Here is a 25037-nt window from a genome sequence, read left to right as displayed (position 1 = left end):
CATATGTCAAGTCATGGCTACGAAAGGGGAGACGTTCATCTGATGAAACGACTTGTCGGAAACATGAGGCCGCTGATTTTGACACCCAATACGAGTCCATCTGGAAATTGCTGAATTAATAAGGTGAGTTCCTGTAAATATATTTTTCCAACTAAATCACTGACTGTAGACATTTGTTTTATCAACAATATTACAGCCTTAACTAAGTCATGGTGGCTTTCCTTTACCTGACTATAACTCGATATAAAATAGCTGAAATTTGTGTTAGCACTGGTCATAGAGCTGAAGTAGAAGCTAAATATTACAAGCCTTGAAATACTTGAAGGATAAATGTCTTTAATACACGTCATTCTCCTGTTGTTGGTATAGCAAACAGTATAAAAAGAAACCAGAAGTCCACTTCAAGTTATTAGACAACAGTTCTTGATATAAGTGAAAAATAAATGACCATATTGTTGTTTTGTTATGATGATGTGTCATTGAAGGCCTTGGAAATAGTCTTCAAAGACAAATCCTCTGAGAAGAGACGCCTATTTCAAGTAGCTTTTTGGTAACTCTTCTTTTCAGCAACAAACTTAAGTTCAAAGATGGAATCTTCATAACTGCAGTTGAAGGAATCAATGAGAATAACATGTTCTGTATTATAATACATTATATTTACATTGTTCTTCACAAGCTATCTTGCATATAACCAAAAAGGATGGGTTCTTTATTGACATGAAATATTCACAAATGGAAAAGTTTCATTTTTTTCATTCAAAATAATTTTATTTGTCAACCCATTATCTATGAAGGCATTAAACCTTCCAACCACATTCTGAAAGGAATTATTCTCAGTAACAGATATGATACTCTTCACTCATCATTATCATCATCCAAAGTGCACTGCACATTGGATGTACACAATTAATAGGAAAATGCAACATAAATTTTAGGCAATAGATTTATCTGTATTTATTAACAAAATACTGTTATTCGTCAACGCCCATTGCATTGCTACTTAATGCTAGCAAGCACATTTTTGCAGGCAAAAATGGAAAAACAAAGCCTGTGCTTGCCATCTTTGTTAATTGTTAATTTTAGATGATATTACATTTCAAACGAACTGTGGGAGATTATTATTACATTGTGAGTATAAAACTTTTATATATATATATATGTATTTAGAAAATGTACAGTTTTCATCTATGATACAGAAAGGTTTCTTGGCATGATTTCGAATACCCTTCCAAACTTCTTTTTTTTTTTTTTTAATCTTCCATCTGAATGCTTACACCTTTAAAACTTTCACACTGGAAGAGCAGTATAGTCAACCACAAGTTTAAAAGGATGACTACCAGTATTACGACACTGAGCTGAATCACTTTCACGGCATGGCAGTTTACTGGCTTCAGAAGAAATTGCTATCATCATCAGCAGGCGCATCACGAGGATAAATCTTGTGAATAATGATTCCGGACTAAGACTATTGGACCCATTCAACTATATACGAAACATAAACAATGAAAAAAAAAAAACTGAATATTTCTTCAGCTTGAGACAGTTTAACAGCCATTTACATGTCAACGAGAAACTTGGCATTGTATTCATTATTTTAAGAATGTCTTTACTGGCAACTATTGCTGTAACAATTTCACTACACAGAATTTAACAAAAAAGTACTAAGATAACTGATCTTGGTCCTTATTCTACTTCAGAATTAGAATACGAAAATATTCTGTCTGATATTTCAACCTCATAAGGAATACTATGGCATACACAGTAAATATTATGGATGATTATAGCCCAAGTACAGTTATTTATCAACACAGTGAAAAAAAGGGTACAGAACAAAACCCTAAAATGAAAACCTACAACCTGTTTTCCAGTCATTGACCGGGTCAGGGATGTAATGAATGAAGCCGATATAGGCTGTTGGTACGATGGGGTCGCCGCTTTCAAAGTGATTTATTAATGAATGATAGATGCTATGAAATGAGAATGGAGGGTGTTGCTGGTATGAAAGATGACAGGGAAAACCGGAGTACCTGCAGAAAAACCTGTCCCGCCTCCGCTTTGTCCAGAACAAATCTCACATGGAGTGACCGGGATCTGAACCACGGTATCCAGCGGTGAGAGGCCGACGCGCTGCCGTCTGAGCCACGGAGGCTCACAAAACCCTAAAATGCTACTGTAAAATATTCAGCCTCCATAAGTGCTATTAACAAAAATTAACTTTGCAAAATACCATGCTTACTAAAAAAATAACCTTCTGTATGACTGTACAGATTTTTAGGTTCTTCAAGATCGACGTCCATTACAGGTGATAACAATGACAATGAATTATTTGATTTTACTGCAAATTTTCACACCGAGCAAACTACCTAATTACAGCCTTTTCAAAACAGTACAAGAAGCCAATTCATTTACTGTCAAAAAACAGGTGGCTACTACATTATAAATAATTCTTTTGGATTTTGCCATGTTAAAGTGACAAACTGTAAGGAAACTTTATGCTTTGCAAAAACTATAATCTGCATGCTCTGAAGAGAAATTCGACTGACAATGACTGCGATCATATCTAATAATCTGGGTCGAGAAAGTATAAATCTAAACATAATACATTATAATTTCTACGCTTTACTGAACAGAATTGTAAAGCAGTTAAACATGCTGACAAAACTACAGCCATATGGTATTTATGTTTAACTGAAAGAAAAATTGTGCTCATATCAAAATATGAACATATCTAGACCTAGCAGAAAATCCAACCTACCTTGAAACTTTTTGGTTTTATGAACAGCTCCATTTGAGATTTGTATAATCTATTTAAAGAAAAAAAAAAAGTCAAGGCAACCAATTTGTTTAATTCAAAGTTTCAAATGCAAGATATTTTCACTTTTTAACTAAAAAATTATTACTCATATTGATAGCAACTAATCACTTGTTAATGTTATTTATTTTTACATCCCACTATGTTTTACTGTTTTTGGAGACGCTAAGATGCCGGAATTTTGTTCCACAGGACTTCTTTTACGTGCCAGTAAATCTACCGACATGAGACTGAAGTATTTGAGCACCTTCAAATACCACCGGACTGAGCATCCCCGCATTTGTCTTAAGATCTGAACTGATTTCAAATTCACGCTAGGAATAAAGTAGCCGACATACAAAAGAAATAATCACCAATTCCAAATTCACAACTGGGCAAAACAATGGTGTTTGTTATTGAGAGAGGGAATACACACGAAAAGGCTAAATTACCTAGGTTGCTATATACATACAACAAATTTCTCATTGTATGAAGGAAATGAACTTCATATAGCCTTATAGTTGCTTTTCTTCTTATGTAACAGGCTTTGTATGTTTGTTGCAGATTTACAATGGGTTCATTCTTTAACATCAAACTCACATTATAGACCTACTGGAACATGTAAAGGAATAACTTACTTCAGAACAGCAAGAAAAATAGCAATAAAATATTCTTGGGCTATAATCAAACAACAACTTATTTCCTCACAGCCCACCCTTTTTTCTGCACATAAAACAAATTTCCTGCATACTGTTTAGTCTTATGAGGACAGTTTGCTCCTTCACAATCAAAACTGCACACCCACCATATCTCTCCATTCCTAAATGCATCACCTGTAATAATTATGAACTCATTAACATAGGACTTACTGAATTCTCAATTTTTAAAATTTGTATCAAATGGCAATAAATGAAAATGTCACTGGTATTAAAGAAAGGAAAAAAAAAAAATGTTCATAACCATTCTGGAGCTAGCCAATACTTGCCAATGTGATTCAAGGTTGCGACAGCTGAAAACCATAAATCACAGTCATTTTTCATTGTTTCATTACCGGCATTAATCATAAATGTAATGGATTTCATTAACATTCCTACACACAATGTGATAAAGCTCCCCAATGCAATGTCAAGACATCAGGCCACAGTTCATTTAATAACACTATTTGTCACTTCATCAGGTAAAATAAAAGCAATTATGAACCATAGAGAGAGATAAGAGAGGAAATAAAACTTACAAATAATAATTTACATAATAACATTATAAATGAGGTCTACATAAATTCTGTGGTTAACAATACATATTTCAATAAGAATACACTCTTTTCAGCCAATTAATAAATCAATAACCCTCGACAGGTTCCTGAAGCTGATATTCTTGTAGCAAGTCCAACTGGATTGTACCTCCATGTATTACATTTTTCCATGATAAAGAGTACATGAAAGAATAATAGTTTTATGAATAGGGTGTAAAAATAACAATATAGAATAGGGTTTCAAATCTCTGTAAGAGGTGATCTTAAAAAAAAAAATCTACGGTATATCCTTTGAACGTGTTCTTTGGTTGTGTTGTATTATGTGCAAGATGTGGATTCAGTCCAGTTTCTTTCCCATTCACCATTTGTTGTGCAATAAAATTAACTCACAGCAACAGTATACAGGCAATCACACAGTGAAAATCCCCAACCTGGCCAGGAATCAAACCTGAGACCCTCTGAACCGAAGGCCAGTATGCTGACCATACAGCCGAGGAGCAGGACTTAAGAAAAACACACTCTCTATTATTAAAATGAAGGAAAATATCAATAACTTAGTGCCCCATAAACATACGAGAGTATTTCTTATTCCCTAGCAGTAATAAATTTGCAATCACATAGAAAAGAAATTTGACAAAAGCAACTCAATTCTTAACATTCTATGTACAGTGATCAGCAATGTAAGATCTGCCGTTTGGTTTTCAGTTATTTGTCAGTCCTCCTCATTCATTGCCTCAGAGATTTACATATGCAGTGTATGTCTTAGAAATATGTACTGTAACCCTAGTATTCTGGTATTATTTTAACTTTGATTTATTCCTTCAGATAACAATGCTATCAATAACAGTATTGAGACTTTCAAGTTGCTAGCTGTTTTATCTCACTACACACAACTTCCATTTACCAAGAAAAAAAGAAGCAGCATACAACGTGAAGGTCTCAAAACTACAATTTCCACACATTTCCAAGTTATCAACGAGTTTAACAAAGTATCATTGATGGATATTGTGGAATGCACTGCATTATTTCTCTAGCATGTATTCCATATATCCTCAATTGACTGGGAAGGCCCCAACCTCTATATGTACAATACCTCATTGATACGGAACAGTGTTCTGAACACAAACCTCAACACAGGGGAATATTAGTTCACAAACTTTTCATCACCTGAATTTCATAGTAGTTTTATGATTTAAATGCTACAATGACATTTTAAATTTTCAGCAGATCTTCCAAGTTCTTATTTGGATATCAATCAACCACACATGTACATTCTAACTGCTGCATACTAACATTCCATCACAACAATCATTTTTATAAGCTAGTCACAAGTCTCTTTTCTTTGTCACAGGCCAATTAAAGAGTTATGTACAACTATACCTCAGCTGGTGTTAACATCCTCTACAAGTGGAGGGAGAAGCTGGTGAAATGTCTGTTTAAGATGATCAGCTATCATGTAAAGAGTAGACCAAAGCTATAATTGAATGGCCCAATATATTGAGCATATCTTACAAAACAAGCCATTCAAAAGTAGCTTGCTTGACCATATTAATAAAACATTATATTGTAACTATACGATGATATAATAATTATTATAATAGTAAATAAAAATATATATTTATTAAAAACAGCCACAAAACTGATTTAAACTATGGCAAACACCATTTATAAATGACCACCAACTTAGCACCATGATGGGTACTGCATGCTCTCTCTAAATGTGCGAGGCAAATGCAGGAGTCTCTAATTCTGATCATACTTTTCAGGCTGAAAGAGGTAAACTATTATAACGGAAGCCAGAGGATATGGTCAATTTACAAACATGTCTGCTATAGAATTTTGAAGAGATAAGATTTTAAGTGAATAGTACAATTAGTTAATTTAACAACGCAGACAGGCATTTGCAATGACTTTGCCCCTTAAATTCAAATATACAATAAGACTTCTCCATGCACATCACTAGCATTACAGATATATGTTTATAAATGCAGACAGCATACTACAATATTTGCAAATGTATAAACTGAAAGAGACTTACAAAAACCTTTCATACTGAACTTTATTTTCCAAAACTTGAGAGGAAAAGAATTACAAAGGCCATTCAAAAGAACAGCTGCATGTGGAACAACAATGAATGAAAAATTAAGCAGTGGTATTATTAAAGAATTCCCTAGGCTATCAACAGCGGAAGACACTCACTCAAGCCATTCTCATAATGGCTCGTTGCTTACTTTGACCCTTGCACAAGGCATTGACAGGCAAGAAAATTCATCCATTTTGAAAGGTCATTCTTCACTTGCACCACACCTTCTTCACAGAAGAATAAGAAAATAGATGCCAGTTCTGGACATGGAGAAGTAACTTTGTAAGAAATGAGAAAACACTCAAAATAAACAATAGAACTTGTTCACCTGGTGTTATCACCAGTCAGCGGCGTAAGTTTGCTGCAGCAGCAGAAGTTAATGTTCTCAAGAGAATGGAGATATATAAATCTCTAGCTCGTCCTCTCAGTTGGATTCTCCTTTGGCTTGTCTCCTCTGTAGCGCTGCTGCAAGGTCCTGCCGCAGAGCCACTTGCTGTTTCTGCTCTGCCAGAGGCTGTACACTTCGCAGCCCATTGACAATATCCTTTGTCTTACCAAAATAGATTTCATTCAGTGTGTTACGGATCTTGTTCTCCATATCTTCCACCATGCGTCCAATGTTCGCAATATGAGGTGATGCTTCACTTACTCCAGCATCTTGTTCTACCTACAGATTCAATAAAACATTAACACATGAATTATATTTATTCATTACGCAATTATACTGAGGAATTTCTTATTTTCTACACTGAAAATGAAAACAAAAAAATAATCAGAATAGACATACATACATACATACATTATCATTATAGACTGTTATGCCTTTCAGCGTTCAGTCTGCAAGCCTCGGTGAATTTACTAAACGTCGCCACAATCCTCGATTTGCAACTAGTGTTGTGGCCTCATTTAGTTCTAAAATGCATTACAAATAAATGGTGTACGAAAGTGGTTTAACAATGATAAACCTTAATGTAATTAATACCCTTCACACTATGTTTCAATGCTTTCCTTCAATCAAAACTTGGGGGCTAGTATTCAGTTTTGAAGCCATTCGTACGATACAGATGATGATGTGATATGGGGTGATGAGGCCAAAGTACAACAGAAGCTGAATGACCGGAATGCTATATTCAAACAATTTGGTCTTAAAATAAGCAAGTCCAAAATGGTAGAGTTGCCTATTAGTCGACAGAACATCTGTACTAACATCACTCTGGATGGATCAAAGTTGGAACAAGTACATCAGTTCCGCTATCTTGGCAGTGTATTAACAACAGATAGCCAATCATCTTCAAAAATCACTAGCAGACTACAGAATGGAACACAGATTTATCATCATCTTTGGGATGAGGAAGTTTCATTAAGATCAAAATTAATACTCTACAGAAGCTTCTTTGTACCAGTTACCACATACAGTCTAGAAACCTGCATGTAAACCAACAGAAATATCAGCAAACTACAAGCAGTGGAAATGAAGTTCTTAAGAACTAATTAAAGCAAAAAATGCCGACTTGTCCAAGTGAAACAACCCTTTAGTGAGATCTGTATCAAAGCCAGGCTGAAATGCTTCGATCATCTCAAAAGAATGGATCCACAAATGGATTCACAGCTGGAGTGTAGTTTGAGAAGGAACTCTAAGGCAAAAGATCAAGAGGTCAGCCAAGGAAGAGATGGATTGATCAGATTAGAAACAATCTAGCTGGGCAAGGCCTGGCTTTGCAGCAGGTTATGGAAGAAGACACCTTCATGGAGAGAAATAAGTGGAAAGCACTCATTCAGCACACCCAGGAAACTGAAGCTGGTTCAAGATGATGATGATTATTATTATTATTATTATTATTATTATTATTATTATTATTTTATGACACATTGTGCAAACAATATGGAATTGAGTCCATGGCATGCTCTAAGTAGATTATCTTCACCACCAAACTCTCTTACAAATCACTCTAAACTACAGAGATCCTGCCATTCAAGAGGAATCTCATGGCAAACAGTGCTTTAACCTGATCACATCATCCCACGAGCTGTGCTTGTGCCAAGTTGGCACAGTGTATGAACCATTTGATAAGCACAGCTTGCAGTATAACACGGCTTAGTATAACCCACAGATATGTGTAGTATGCATTCCAAAATGAACTCTAGACTAGTGACTTTGAAAATTCCCCAACCTAACTCTCACTCCATGTATCTTTGTCAAGAAACAAATGTTTTTTATTTTATTTTACTTTCTGTGGTGGTGCCTTTATTCACATTCTTTAGTGGCCTCGGCTACCATCACGGTGTAGAAAAGTTGAAGTATCATGGAGGAATAAGAGAGAAGAAATTTCTCAGAAAGTGTTTTAGACAGTGGTTCCAAAGGCAGTGGTTTAGTGATGAATCAGTGAGTAAAGATAGTTTCAAGGTTACTGATAACAGTACTGAGGATCAGAAAACACCAGACCAGCAATATAGCTTCAGACAGGGACGCAGTACACTCCACGCAGTATAGAACCTGAACAATGAGATAGAAGATACCCTAAGACTGCTGTGAGGAAAATATTATGCAGTTTTTGTAGACTATACAATGGCCTTTGACCTTCTGAACAAGGATAAACTAGTAACAAAGTTAGAAAACATTATCAGAATTGGAAATTCTTTGACACTAATAAGGAAAATTCTGGTTACAAGATATTACAGTACTGTATGTATTGAACAGGAGGATACTTTTAATTTTTTCCTTTCTAAACATTCTGGTTTACAACACTATTGACACTGATAACAAATGGTGGTGTTGATTATTGTCTTAAGAGGAAGTACAACTAGGCAACCATCCTCTATATAACACTAATCAGAAAGAAGCAATGGAAGTGATCCGACACTTCCAAAAATTAAGGTATCGGCCAAAGAAAGAGAAGGGCCACAAAGGGTATGAAAATGAAAGACTCCCTAGCCCTCGGAAATCTAACAGCGTCAGGGTCAGGAAAGAACAAGAGTTGACAAAGGAAGGTCAGATAGGATAGATGAAAGTGAGGAGCCTGCCACAAGTAAGTGGAAGCAATGCCACGACTCAATTAAGGGGCCCGTGGTCGCCAACCCACGCTCCAAAGTTCAGAGCCCCTAAGGCCCCTTTCAATCGTCTCTTACGTCAGGCAGGAGATACCGTGGGTGTTATTCTACCGCCCCCACCTAGAGGGCGACTGACAACCACAACATCAAAAGATATTTGTCATTCGGGACAAATATTTCAGGTTCCCTATGGGAATCAACATCTACAGTATATAGATATTTGTCAAACGAACGGGGTACTCCAGGCCAGGGTAACCCTCTCAGTTCCATCCTATTTAATATTGCAACAGCAGATATTACAACAATTATAGAGAAGGAGACAACCTCTATGCATATTTATGCCATATGCCAATGACAATTTCAGTGGATCAACAAACAGTGAGGATTTACAAAACACTTCTGATAGATCAACGAAATGGGTTGATGATAATGCACTAAAAATAGTTCTGATGATATTCAGGATAAGAGGAAAAATTGCTGCAGAAGAAAATATCAAATTAAGAAACAGAGTTGAAAGTTGTGAACGGCTTTAAAAATCTAGGCATCAAACTGCAAACAACAGGCTCATCATATAGACAATACATTCATGACAAAGCAGCAGCAACAATCAGGGCTATACTGTATATAATATCTAAGACTATCATTAACACAGATTTTTTATACTGTCATCATCATCATCATCATCATCATCATCATCATCATCATCATCATCATCATCATCATCATCATCAATGTCCCACTCCAGTCACCCGGGTGTGGTTAACAAGAGTCCTCCACTCCTTTCTGTCCTTCCACTTTTCCTTCTCCATTACATCCACCACATCCAATCCAGCTTCTCTAATGTCCTTTCAAATTTGTCCATCCACTTTCTTCTCGGTCTTCCAACTGGTCTCTTTCCCTTAACTTCTCTTTACAATTCCCTTCTTGCTACCCGTTCCTTTCCCATTCTTTTTACATGTCCAAACCATCTCAGTCTTGCTTTCTGTATCTTCTGTACTAACAGTTCTATATTTAAGCTCTTCTCTGATTTTAATATTTTGAATTCTATCTCTTCTTGTCTTTTTAACCGATGTTCTTAAAACTTTCATTTCTACAGCTTGGATCTTGCTATCTTATCTCTTATTAGTTACCAGGCGTTTCTAGTCTGTATGTTACAACTGGTATGAAATACTGTTTATATAATGTTAATTCTGTTGTCTTGGGGGCTTTGTCATCCCATAAAAGCTCTCTGACTTGATAAAAGATGTACCTTTACTTATTAATTTCAGGGTTGATTACATTACTTCCATTAATAATGCTACCCAGATATGTAAACTGTTCTACATTCTCTAACCATTCTCCGTCTATGTTCACTTGGCTTCTCTTTTTCTCTTTTTCACAGTGCATGACTACAGTTTTCTTTTACTAATTACCATTCCAAACTCCAGATTTTCATTCCAAATGTCCAGTCTCCTTTGTACTTCCTTTTCTCCCTTTCCCCAAATCACCACATCTGCAAATACCAAAGCATTCACTTCATCACTACGGTAATGAATCCAATTATCTCATATGGAATTGAGATAATCTGGGAAAAACTCACAAAAAAAGGATTTGAAAGTAATAGGGGAAGTGAAAATGTTATTTCTAAAACGGGGTCTAGGTGTTTCTAAGAAATCCATATCAAGATGGTTTATGAATTAGTGAACAATATTTTCTACATAGAAGATCTATGGTATAAAGCTTCCGTGGCTCAGGCGGCAGCGCACTGGCCTCTCACCGCTGGATACCGTGGTTCAAATCCCGGTCACTCCATACGAGATTTGTGCTGGACAAAGCGGAGTCAGGACAGGTTTTTCTCTGGGTACTCCGGTTTTCCCGGTCATCTTTCATTCCAGCAACACTCGCCAATATAATTTCATTTCATTAATCATTCATTAATCATTGCCCCAGAGGAGTGCGACAGGCTTCCGCAACCGGCAAATTTCCTATCTTCATCGCTAGATGGGGGCTTCATTCATTCCATTCCTGGCCAGGTCGAATGACTGGAAACAGGCTATGGATTTTCAAGATCAATGGTGTAACTGCTCTCTACCATACATAATACGAAGCATAGGAATTATTGCCGAAGGATATAAGAAAAAAGAAGACATCTGAATGGAATTTTACACTATGGATGCCATGCTGAATAAGAAATGCATGGATACGAACCAGGAGTTTCACCAAGCAAACAAGAGACTACCCGTCCACGGTTTCTATCACAAAATTTGTGCTATATCTACATTTCATGAAATGAATGAGAATAGCATTTGTTCATTATGTGGCGAAGTGTGCGATAATTACCACATTAAAAGTTGCAAGAAAAGACAAAGTCGACTGGGCTACAGTAAAGGCAACTAGTTTTATTCAATCTGTAACTATTTGCATATTCATCCGCATTTCTTTCAATAATAATGTTGAACATTCCACATTCTTTTATTAATCGTCCCCAAATAACTTTTTTTTCCCCCATTTTATTCAGCAATTCTAGCTTTTGCTTAAATGGTCAAGATATTTCTTTAACACTCATGGATTTATTACTCTTGCTGCAATTTTGCACTTCGGTACACAAGCCACATGCACGCACCAAATTTTATTCTAGGGCTACTGCTGGCGACTGATGTACTGACAATGTACATCCCTTAAAACCAACTGATGGCTACTCAATCACATGAGCAGTTCTATTAATGACAGCAACAATACTGACCATCAAGCACTGTAGCGCAACAAGAATACAATAAAAGTAAGAATTTCCACCTCTTTGATAGTATATATTTTATTAAAACAAGCCTTTTCCTTTAGAAATTTTTTTTTTACTTGTTTCATTCCTTAGGAACATCCTGAGCTACCTTTCCCTTGCTTAGGTGAAGATATTTTTACAAAGAAATATAGTTTTCATTAAAAACCATTTTAAAATAGTACCTTACTTATGCTTAAAATTAACCTAGTCAAAAAGGGGGGGGTGGGGAATGGAAGGAGGAGTTGAATGGAGAACTGCAACTTCTATCTTAGTTTAAAACGCTTCCTAATTGCTTAATTAGTTCTTAAAGTTACACAACTCTCTGGTTCTTTTAAAATTTTATGTTTCTAAAGTTACTTCTTAACTGTCCTCTTAAGAATTTTGTTTTTCAAAATCATGTCATTTCAATGTTGTGTCTTGGTTTTAGGAATGCTTACTCAGCTGCTCTTTGTTGCTAAAATAAGTTCCTATAACAGTTATGGTAAAACTGAACATCTTGAGTTTTAAGCTGTTTAGAGAACTCTCTGAAGCTGAGTACTTTTGTATTAGTGATGGCGGTGATTATTGTTTTAAGAGGAAGTACAACTAGGCAACCATCTTCTATTAACACTAATCAGAGAGAAAAAAATGGAAGGGACCCAACACTGCAAAAAATGAAGGTATCGACCAAAGGAAGGGCGTGAAATTGCAAGACTCCCTAGGCCTCGAAAACCTAATACCGTCGGGGTTGGAAAACAACTAGAATTGACCAAGGGAGATCGAACAGGATAGATTGAAAGTGAGGAGCCTGGCACAAGTAAGTGGAAGCAATACCAGGACTCAGCTAAGGGTTCCCTGGTCGCCCACCCACGCTCCCAAGTTAAGAGCCCCTATGGCCTCTTTTAGTCACCTCTTACGATAGGCAGGGGATACCATGGGTGTTGTTCTAGCACCCCCACCCACAGGGGGAACATTCGTATTAGGATTGTGTATTAGCTTTCCTCAGTCTGTAACGAAATGAAAGGTTAAAAAAAGAATATTAGAACTGCTCAAGGAAAGTTTGTGTAGTGCGATACTTCTAATCACTGTATCGCGCAGCCGCCCAAGAGTGACTAAATTCCTGCGGAATGCTGTTTGTTTTTTTTTTTGTTTTTTTTTTTTTAATGCTTTTGAAACCCACAAGCAAAACTACTGTCGTTTTGAGATTGCCAGCTACTGAGTGCTGGATAAAAGGGATTCTACTGTATATTGTTACTGCAATCTATAAACACAAAGCTGAACTGCTTTCTCATGCATATTACTTATATTCAGAACTGGGTACCAAGGTAAACAGAACTACTACATATCCAGAAATTAGAATAACTATTGTCCACTCTTGATGACGATGCATACCTGTCTGGTGAGACTACCTCCTAGATTCATAGTACCAGAACCAGCTTTGTTTGTCTGTAACCACAACATTGCTGTTGATGTCAATTTATAATGAGCACTGCGACCACTGGTCTTCTCTTGCACTTCAACAACATGGATAGAGTCCCAGCAACCTTTAATTTTCTTGGAACCATCACCTGCTTTCTTGATCAGGATGACACCTACAAAAACATGACATCATAAGATTACAGATATATGGATAAAAACAGAAGAGCAGGGTGCAATTAAGGTCCACAACCATGTGTCAGTGAGGGTTGAGGTAAAAGAAATTTGGAAGAATCTGGTTTGCTGAGAAGATTCCATCTATGAAGATGGTAATGCATTAAGTTCTATTTGTCCTTTTGGATTTGTCAACAGCTCTCTTTCCTGTTGCTCCCTCAGCATGTCCTATCCTCTGCCCAAGTTACATTTCTTTGATGCAAACAAAGTCAACATAAGTCCTTTAAGAATGAAAATTTCACTTTGGAAACACAGTGGAGTTGGACAAACAGGAATATGCACTCTGTCCCTTATTAGCATTACAGGTAAATTAATTTAGATTTCATTCATTAACACCAATTATTATACAATCTTTCTCCAGTTTTCATTTACCCACACTCTCAAGGAAATGTCTAGATGATGAACAATCCAAATAGTACACACATATCAGGAGAGGGAGAGGAATCAGATATTTTCAGGGATGGGATGAACGACAAACCAAGTAATGTTCATAAAGTTTGTGAACTTTAGGCTCATTAGATATCCTTAACTAACAACAGCAAGAGAGTATTTGAAAAGGGGGATTTACAACTTTCCTTCCATGCTGAAAATGGAGAAATAAACAGCATAAAAATCATGGAAGGTCATATCAGAAACAATATTTCTGTAATAGGTTGAATGAATTCCAGGATATTAAGTAAAAAAATCACACTAATATGTTTTACAAGTATGTTATCATATCAATTTCAAGCAGGCAGTCCGTTTATATGTAATAATTTCTTTTTGCTACTGGTTTGTTAAACTAACATACAGGTTTTAGATGATGGGCTGGGAAAGGACTAGGACTAAAAAGGCTGTTACCGAAAAGATCTGGCGTTTGCTTGGTGTGAAAATGGGAAATCACCACAAACAATCTTCATGGTTGTAGAAGGGTTCGACTCACTGTCTCCTGAAAGCAAGTTTATGACAACATCACAAGTACCACATAGCCACCTCACTGAGATTACTCCTATGAATGAAAAATTTCTTTTCTTTTTTGACATTGCACTGACACAGATAGGTCTTATAGTGACGGTAGGATAGGAAAGGGCTAGGAGTGGGAAGGAAGCGGCCATGGCCTTAAATTAAGGTACAGCCCTAGTGTTTGGCTGGTGTAAAAATGGGAAACCATAGAAAACCATTTTCAGGGCTGCCAACAGTCTGGTTCGAACCCACTATCTCCCAAAAGCAAGCTCACAGCTATGTGATCCTAACCACACGGCCATCTTGCTCAGTAGAAGTATTTGTGTGCTGTAAAGTGATCACATACACAATACAATAATTCTACACTGCCTAAAAAAAAAAGAACCAGGGTATAATATGTGCACACTGAGGGGTTGAGTCACGGACATCAGCGATCACATGATGCTCAGGAGGCCTGTCCAGTAACTGTACTGAGGTTAGAGGTGAAGAGTGTTTGCAACATTCATTCTAGGGTACAACCGTGCTCCTGTTGAACAACTGCAGCCATTTGAACGGGGTCGCATTGTGGGCCTGAGGGAAGCTGGATGGACGTATCGACTGATTGCTGCACATGTTGGGCACAATGTATCGGTGGTATGTCGCAGCTTTCAGCAGTGGTATGTGGAACACTCTCACACCTGTAGACCAGGTTCCGGATGTCCACGTAGTATACATAAATTTCAAGATCGATGCATTGTGGCTGACTGAACATCATCCAGGAATGAATCCTGAACATCATCCAGGAATGAATCCGGTCACATGTTGCACCTGCTGTGTCACCAAGAATCATTGGAAACAGCAGTCTGCTTGCAGCAGGATTACGATCACGTGTGCCTCTGACTAGGCTACCACTGACACCACCAAGCACGGCTACTCTGATGTCATGAAAGAATTGACCGGAGAGGGGAAGGGTGCTCTGTTATCTTCGGTGACGAGAGTAGGTTCTGTCTGTATGCAAGTGATAAACATACACGTGTATGGCGTAGAGCAGGTGAGTGGCCTATTCCAGAGTGCATTCGCCCTTGACACCGAGATCCCACCCCAGGCTTCATGGTGTGGGAGGCCATCAGTTACAAGTCGTGGACACAGTTGGCGTTTCTGCAGGGTAACGTAAACAGTGTTCGCTACATTGCGCAAGTTGTTGTCCCCGTGCTTCTGCCATTTCTTCGAAAGGAAGGTGATGTGCTTTTTCAGCAGGACAATGCACGTCCACATACAGCTGCTGCGAAGCAATGTGCTCAATGTGGTGTAGAACAACTGCCCTGGCCAGCAAGATCACCGGACATCTTGCCAATTGAATATCTATGGGGCATAATGAAGCAGGAACTTATGCGTTTTCTACAGCTAGCAAGAACCATTGCTGAACTGCATCAAAAGGTGCAAGATGCTTGGGACAATCTATCACAGGATGACAGTTGGCACCTTTATGATCATTTGCATGCACGAATACATGCCTGCATTGCCGCCAGAGGGAGGGTACACTGTGTACTGATGCAACTGTTTGGGCACATTTTACTGTGATGTGTGTTTCATTTGGTCTGAATTTGTAATCATATACTCCTGCAATGATGACCAACCTGTCACATCACCTGTGAAAAAAATGACATTGTCCTTGAGGATGTTTTTTTTCCAGCAGTGTATATTATGAGGGTGGATCATATATAAACAGAAATTATTTTTTTAAATTTATTACATCAACCAAAAAAAACACACATATACTGTAGAGATAACTTTTCTACATAGTGTCCTGTCTTCGATACACATTTTCTCCATCAGATTGGGAAGTTTTTAACGCTGTCCTGATAGAAAGAAGAGGGACGTGTGTGGAGCCAATTGCGCACAATCTCTTCTACGCTTGCATCATCATCGAACTGCTGTCCACCTAGGTCTTGTTTGAGTGGTCCAAACAGTAGTCACAGGGCAATAAATCTGGACTGAACGGAGGGTGTTCCAGAGGTGTCCAGTGAATTTCCTCCAGCTTTCCCCACATTAAAGCAACAGTATACGGCCTTGCATTATAATGGAGAAAAATGACGTTTCGGATTGGTTGCCGGTTGTTGCGATACACAGCTTTTGCTTCATCCAAAAAGGCGATAGTAATAGGCTGCATTAACTGTCCTTTGCTCATGATGAAAATCCACCAGCAAAACACCCGCCGAGTCCCAGAAAACGGTTGCAAGCACTTTTCTAGCAGATGGGCATGTTTTGGCTTTGACCGGACCTGCTTCGTTTCTTCGCCGCTACTCCATGCTTGTTTACTTGCTTGCTTGCTTTGACACTGAGGTGTAATGATGCACCCAAGTTTCATCACAAGTCACAAGATCACGTAAGAAATCCTCTCCTTCCTCCTCGTAGCAACGCAGAAGTCTCTGGCAAACTTCCTGACGTAAAGGTTTTGTTCCTGGTTGAGGAGACGAGGAACCCACCTGGCAGAAAATTTTCTGAAATGGAGTTCATCTTGGATGATGGTTTGAACACTTCTGTAACTTATTCCTACGGCTAAAACAATTTGCAAAATTTTTATTCACAGATCTTCACCAATAATGTCACGAACGGCAACAATGTTGTCTGCAGTGATGCTTGCCTGCGATCTGCTTTCATGAGGTTCATTTTCCACAGCTTCTCCTCCTGCCACAAATTTGTTAGCAAACTCATACACTCAAGTCTGCGAAAGTGTTTCTTCCCCAAACTGTGCGCAGAGCCGTCTCAAAATTTTGGAAGGTTTGGTGACCTCTTTTGAGAGAAATTTGATTTTGGTGTGTTTCTAACAGACGCATGTACCTATTGCTCACTCATGGCATACTGAAGCAGCCCAGCTCTCCACCTTCGTTTACATGCACAATCTCTTTCTCGAGATACCCCCACCAACATCCTGGCAGAGACCTGCCTCAACATTATTACTAACAGCAGCGGTATATTCAAATTCCCATTTATATTTGATCTGCCTTCGTATAAGAACATGAGGCAACTATCAACATTTCAATTTCCTTGCATGGTTGGTTGTGTGCTCAGGGGCTTTAGTGGGTTCGAACCCCACTGTCGTCAGCCCTGAAGATGGTTTTCCATGATTTCCCATTTTCACACCAGGCAAATGCTGGGGCTGTACCTTAATTAAGGCCATGGACGCTTCATTTCCACTCCTAGCCCTTTCCTATCCCATCGTCGCCATAAGACCTATCTGCGTCGGTGTGACGTAAAGCAGCTTGCAGGGGCTTTAGTCCATAGAATGTTTTGATACAACTTTCCATGCCAACCTGGCTTCCTTACCAATGGACTCAGCATCCAAATGCAGAATCATGAACACAATGCTGCAGCATTTACATTTACCAACTGAAATTATCTGATACTGTACACATTTGGATTGCTGTTCCCGTTTCTTGTATGGAAGAGCTCATGTGGGAAAATGCCCAAGGAGCAATGCCAGGAATGTAAATTATCAAATTTCTCCTCTCTGGAATCCATCCCAGGACTGTAAAGGTTGTATAGGTAAGAATTTTGCATCAACGTTACTGGAAGTCAAAATCATAACCAGATATGACGACAACTATGTCACCATGAAACCACATGAAGTTGGACATTAGGTAACAAATATGGCAACTACCTTACATAAATCTTGCACACCTGCAAGTTCGGACATTAAATTTGGAACACTGATATCGAAAGAAATACCCATGAAAGTGTAAAATTTCTGCACAGTCCAACGCCCATCTTCCATTAAGAACTGTTCAATAATGGCCACTGACGCAACACACAGGACATTCACTGAATGAGTCAACCACTGCTACACGCCTATATTTTAACCTTTTGCACTCCTATGTCGAGTGTGGTTCGACATTAAAATATTAGACTTGTGCTCCGATGTCGAGCTCCGCTCGACATGACAATATCTCGTACTTTCAGCGCTCGTATGATGACTGTGCCGTGTTCTGGTATTGTAGAGCTATCTTGAGAGAACACATTTTCCTATTTACAACAGTTCGCGGGAATTGTGGTAACTTTTTTAAGCTCTGTTATTCTCGAATGTTTATGCAAGTTCACAGATGATGTTTGAATGTAAAAAGAGCTTCTGCTTCGTCTTCACTCACGGAACTGGATATTTTAGGACAGTTAGTGGACAGTGATAGTAACGATGATGAATCAACAACTGACTTTGATGATTTATTAGTGAATAATGTAAGTGAAAGTGAACAAAGTGATAGTGATAATGAAACTGGACGTGGTGATGCTCCTCCATACCCATGGCACAAGTGGAAAGCTGGCGATCCTGATTTACCTGTATTCTAATTCAATGAAAAAATTTGTGGATACAAAGCATCAGGTAGAAACAATCCCTCAACACCTTACAGATTTTTTCAACTTATTTTTAGTGACGAGTTATTCACGGAAACTGACAACGAGATCAACAGATATGCTAAAGGTGGTAGAAAGGAAACAGTCTCCACCCAGAAAACTGTTTTGAAAAGTACCACACAGTGAAAACTACAAGGATTAATGTATTTTGTGTGCCTAATTGTAAATATATTCATGTAACATATACTTTGTGTTAGATTCTTTTGCATTGTTCACATCCTACAGCTGTTCATAGTACAGAAATTAATTAGGAGTGGAGCAGGAAGCATACGCTAAGGGTAATGGAGTTCAAAAGGTTAAGGCCTTAATCCAACAAGCAACACTGCAATATGGTAAAGTATTATCACCCTGGTCATCCGTATGTTCCACCTATCTCCGTAGAGATAGATGGTTTGTAAGGTGCCGATACCGGTGCGCTGTTCCGCGCTCCTCTGTCGGCTTTTATGTGTTATTGACTGTTGTGTGATTTTTCCTTATGTGTATAATTGATCAGTTATGTGTTAGGTTCATTATTATAGTGGGTTTCTGTGTGCGTATGTGTTTTGGTCACCCATCCAGTGGGTGACCAGTCCCAATGTTGCTTAACTGTCTGTATGTGTGTTTGTGTGTATGTGTGTGTGTGAGTGTTGTGCGTCTGAGTAGTAGTGTTGTAAGTGTGTTAATTTGGCCGGGGAAAACGTGACATTCCGTGATCATGGCTAGCACAGTTTGTGTATACGATGTTGCTTGCCCTGATTATAGGGCTTGCATAGCTAGTGTTGCTTTCAGAAATTTGCAACGCTACATCGTGTTTACTGTCGCAGCATACTATTTTGTGTTGTAAAATAGCAGCTATTGCGGGTGTTATGTAAAGAACAGCATTAGGTGTTAAATTTGGAAAGTAGTGAGCATCTGATATGTGCAGTTATTGGCACACCGCCTCGGCTGTACCCGAGTTCCAGTGCTTTGGAAGTGAGGACAATTGCTTGGTGGTTCTTCTTGGCGGGAGGGGGGGGGATTAGTTAATGATAAGCTGTCTAGTGGGCATGGGAATTGTGGGCTGATTCTGGGGTGTAAGGAGTTTGAGTAGTAGTAGATGGATGAGGGTAGAGATGTCCTGGTTTATTTGGATGGGTTGTTCTGGGGTGGTGGGTACTGGGTTCGACTGGGTAGGTACTGGGTTCGACTGGGTAGGTACTGGGGTCGACTGAGGAGAGACTGGTGTACTGCGTGTGAATAGGTGCCGTGAATGTTTGTGATGTGCTTTGACTGCCTTTTTAATAAAGGGGCATCCAGGGAAAGAGGCGGCATGGCCGCCTTGACAGTTAGCACACTTAGCCTCGTTCCGTGGGACCGTGCAGACAGTGTGACGGTGGGAACCACCACATCTGTTGCAGCGGGTGGGTTCAGTGCAATTGGCAGCTGAGTGATGGAGTTTGAGGCAGTTAAAGCACTGAGTTACAAGTGTGGGTCTGGGGGGGGGACGGGTTCGAGTTTCTGTAGTTGTGTGAGGTGTTGGTGTTTGCTTGGACTTGGGAGCAGGTTTTTTACGCCTGCTCCTAGTCTGAGTGTATTTGTGCAGTGTTTCCGTGCCCGGTGGTGAGACTGATGAGATCCCACGCCCGGGCTCGGTGGTTGTTTGGGGGGGGAGGGGAGGGGTCTGTTGTGTGTCAGTGTTTGCGAGTAGACTAGAGGCTGTTTCCTGGGTAGTTTCTGCCTCTGTCTCGTCAGTTTGAGTGTTCTTGGTGTAGGTGGTTGGGGGAGGGAGAGGGGGGGGAAGAGGAGGGTACGTTTGGGAGGATGATTCTATGGTTTCGGTGGGTACAGGATGGATTAGGATTGGAGTTGGGATACCTGCCTTTTGTAAAATATTAATTATATCTGGGATGAATTTATTCCTGATGGGGGTGATGAGGAGGTGACAGTTGTGTGTTTCCTCAATAACTGCAATGAATTTACTGATGAAGGGCTGGATAGTTTCAATGATGATTTTACGGGAAAGTGGTATGGGGCCTGGAGAAGTTAGGGGTAGTAGGAGGATGTCACATTTTTGCGAAGTGGGGAATGGAGAATCGTGTCTGATGTAGCGGAAGGGGTGCTCAAAATCGTGCTGTTCCTCCTCTTCTTCTGCCTCTTCCTCGGATGATTCAGTTTCTTCCTCAGGAGTTTCTTCTTGCGCGGTGGGGGTGGGTTGGTTTTCACGGAATTGGTACGGGATTTTGGTGCTGGTGAGAATGTCGGCTATTGCTTGGTTATGGGTAGGGTGGTTGGTGAGTAGGATGAAGAATAGTGCATGTTTTTGGGTGCGGTGGATGAAGTGGGATTCTTCTCTGATGCTATGGATGAAGTGGGTGCAGGGTCGAAATTTTGAGGCGAACATTTTCCTGAAGGATGGTAGTTTATCGAGATTGGGGCAGGCTATTATAAAATAGTTGGTTTGATCATGCTTTAATTGGTGGTTGAAAGTAACGTTCAAGGGCTGGGCGAAATCGGAATATGGGCCCCAGCTACTCAATCCACCAGGGTTGTCCATATTCCTTACTGGTATTGTCAGTCTTGGCAGGTGGGTTGGGAAAAAGAAGCACTGGAACGGTCAAACTCCGTGGAGGACCAATCGCCTATTAGGGTGTACACAGCAGGTACCAGTCGTGCCAGGTGTAGATTTGCCGGGTCGCACCGGGACAAGTCACGAGCAGGCAACCAAACTGTGCACTAGACAAAAGCTCTTTTTCTTTTTCAGGCTTCTTTAGTGTGCCCGCACAAGGCAGGCGGACTGTAATGGTCTGGAGGTAGCTGGGTGACTGATGGCGACCGCAGGACGACTCGTTGGAGTATATCCGAAAAGTCGGACCGCGCTGGGAACGGCTGTGGACGACAAGATGGCGGCCGTTGCCGGGCGAACCTTGATGCAGCTGGCGGTCGGTGACTGGAGGGCGAGCCGGGCTCGCTTAGCAGGAAAGCTCGGTGGAGCGCTCCAAGCGGCGGGGAGCAGTACTTTGGTACCGAAGGCGAGAGTGGCAAGCGGGAGACGGCAAAGCGCTGTCAGTTGTCAGGGTACTCGCTCGGTGGCTGGGCTCTCTGGCGATGTTGACTGCTCAGAGCATAGGCTTGGGAGTGTTCTGTGATTATCACCCAATGCTTCTCTTAATACCACATGAGATTGATGAACATTTCTGCCATTAGAAAACTGCAATTTTCGCATATGAATGATATTCAACATTACTTACCTTCACCTTGAAGCACAACTGGTAGTACAGTAACTTTATCGTACACTTAACTACCCATTAATGTCATCTGTCAGCAACATTCAGTAAAGAGTGACACAGGTTTTCAAATGTATATACTGCACTGTGTGTGCTGCCATCTGTTTAGAAGACATAACTAACTTCACATGCTAATTAAAAAAACTATGCAAAATTATCATTTTTCTGAATTATGCCAAAATGAACTGCCTTCTAGAATGCAGAGACTTATTCATTATGTCATCACAAATCAGTATCTATCACAAAATTATACATCTAGGAACAGGAACGATGCGGCCGTGGCCTTAACTAAGGTACAGCCCCAGCATTTGCCTGGTGTGAAAATGGGAAACCATCTTTAAGGCTGCCGACAGTGGGATTCAAACCCACTATCTCCCGGATGCAAGCTCACAGCTGCGCGCCCCTAACCGCACGGCCAACTCACCCAGTGATACTTTCATTCAACACTATTGGCAGTAACATGTACCAGGTATTTTGGTGTCCCTGATCATGCGTACAACATTCATTACTGTCTTGGCCACCACATTTTCAATTTACAATGGATTTAAAATTTTATGCTATCCAAGTTGATAAGGTAAAAAATGATGAACTGAAAATTAAGTGTAATGTATTTTTCAAATAACCAGTAAAATTAAATGGTCAGATTTGTCAAACATGTACATCATAGATTACAATCAGATTTAATATAAAACAAGAATTCTCAACTTTCATCATTGTAGGTGCATTTCAGTTTTAATGTGGGAACTCAAAGATACAATTTAGATACATTTCAGTTTCCTTTCTATTTTTAAGTGCTGGCCCTGTGGTGTAGGGATAGCATGCCTGCCTCTTACTCGGAGGCCCCAGGTTCAATTCCCGGCCAGGTCAGGCATTTTTACCTGGATCAGAGGGCTGGTTCGAGGTCCACTCAGCCTACATGATTACAATTGAGGAGTTATCTGAGGGTGAGATGGCAAACCTAGTCTAGAAAGCCAAGAATAACGGCTGTGAGGATTCGTCGTGCTGACCACAAGACACCTCATTATCTGCAGGTCCTCGGGCTGAGTAGTGGTCGCTTGGTAGGCCTGGTCCCTTCGCGGCTGTTGCGTTTTTAAGTAAACTGATTAACAATAAGATTGTATTTAACATAATTTTCAACATACACATTCATTAATAGTTCAAAAGATAGCATAATGACAGATTCATTTCTCCACTGATCCCAAAATACAACATATAAAAATAGGACTACTAACTATGTAATGTCCAACTCTGAATGTTGTATTAAGTGAGAACGTCAAGGCTTGTCATGTAGTAAATGGAGTGAGGCAATTGAGATGACAGCAAACATTTCAGCAGTTAGATCGACAACAGGAAGATCTCAGAACGATTCCCATTGTAGGTGCTGCCTCAAGGAGATCAATCATCAATTAATCATTACTGATCTGCATTTAGGGCAGTCACCCAGGTGGCAGATTCCCCTATCTGTTGTTTCCCTAGTCTTTTCTTATATGATTGCAAAGAAATTGGAAATTTATTGAACATCTTCCTTATTAAGTTATTCCAATCTGTAACTCCCCTGCCTATAAATTAATATTCGCCCCAATTTGTCCCCTTGAATTCCAGCTTGCCCTCATATAGGGATCTTTCCTACTTTTAAAGACTACACTTAAACTTATTCGTCCACTAATGTCATACCACGCCATCTCTCTACCGACAGCTCGGAACATACCACTTAAAATAAGAAACAACATTACGTTCAATGGTCCACCCAATCAATACCCCTCACTTTGCAAGTGAAAACTATTTAATATAAAAACATATTAAACACATCTTCTAGGAGCACGCAGCGGTAAGCTTGCATCCAGGAGATAGTGGGTTCGAACCCCACTGTCGGCAGACCTGAAAATGGCTTTCCGTAGTTTCCCACTTTCACGTAAGGAAAATGCTGGGACTGTACCTTAATTAAGGCCACAGCCGCTTCCTTCCAATTCCTAGGCCTTTCCTGTCCCATCGTCACCATAAGACCTATCTGTGTCGGTGCGATGGAAAGAAGAAAAAAAAAAAACACAACACATATCCTGGAACATGTTTCGTCTCATTTGAGACTTCATCAGCCATAAAGTCTCGTAGTAGATTACAAAGCTCATTATTGCTGTCTAGTCATTGAAAAAAAAATGGAAGAACCCATGTCCTTTAATAACTATTTGAGAATGCACTACAGATAAAATATACACATTACACAAAATTGTCCTCACTTCCTGCAAGAAACTTTATCTTCAACGTTAAAACTTGAAACATTTTTTGAAACATGACTTGCCCGTTATAACGTCTTGTAACAGAATACAACACTCATTGTTGCTGTCTTGTAATTTAAAAACGGAACAACCCATGTCCTTTATGAACTGTTGAGAATAACTAAAGACAAATATACACACTAATTACAATACCACTTAGTCAAGCAGCTCGTCTCCTTTCTCCAAAGTCTTCCCAACCCAAACTTGGCACATTTTTGTAACGCTACTCTTTAGTCGGAAATCACCCAGACCAAATCAAAATGCTTTTCTTGGATTTTTTCCAGTTCTTGAATCAGGTAATCTTGGTCAGGGTGTCATACATTGGAACCATACTCCAGTTGGGGTCTTACCAGAGACTTATATACCCTCTCCTTTACATCCTTACAACAACCCTTAAACACCCTCATAACCATGTGCAGAGATCTACAATTATTATTATTATTTTTTTTTTTTTTTGCTAGTTGCTTTACGTCGCACTGACACAGATAGGTCTTACGGCGATGATGGGACAGGAAATGGCTAGGAGTGGGAAGGAAGCAGCCGTGGCCTTAATTAAGGTATAGCCCCAGCATTTGCCTGGTGTGAAAATGGGAAACCACGGAAAACCATTTTCAGGTTTGCCGATAGTGGGGT

General features: G+C 39.5%; 1 protein-coding gene across 1 annotated transcript in view; it reads right to left on the bottom strand.

Annotated features, from left to right (window-relative positions):
- Positions 1-368: 368 nt before the first annotated feature.
- The window catches only part of cpb (F-actin-capping protein subunit beta), a 40533-nt gene continuing 15864 nt past the window's right edge, over positions 369-25037 (bottom strand). The window contains exons 4-5 of the mRNA XM_067138621.2: positions 13301-13500; positions 369-6793 (exon numbers count right to left, since the gene is read on the bottom strand). Of these exons, the coding sequence (XP_066994722.1) occupies positions 6551-6793; positions 13301-13500 (443 nt within the window). The 3' untranslated portion in view covers positions 369-6550. The remainder of the gene's footprint in view (positions 6794-13300; positions 13501-25037) is intronic.

The sequence above is a fragment of the Anabrus simplex genome, chromosome 1 (assembly GCF_040414725.1).
Source record: "Anabrus simplex isolate iqAnaSimp1 chromosome 1, ASM4041472v1, whole genome shotgun sequence".
In the NCBI taxonomy this organism is placed as follows: domain Eukaryota; kingdom Metazoa; phylum Arthropoda; class Insecta; order Orthoptera; family Tettigoniidae; genus Anabrus; species Anabrus simplex.
The sequence above is the reverse complement of the archived record's forward strand: the minus strand, read 5'-3'. Positions and strand labels throughout refer to the sequence as shown.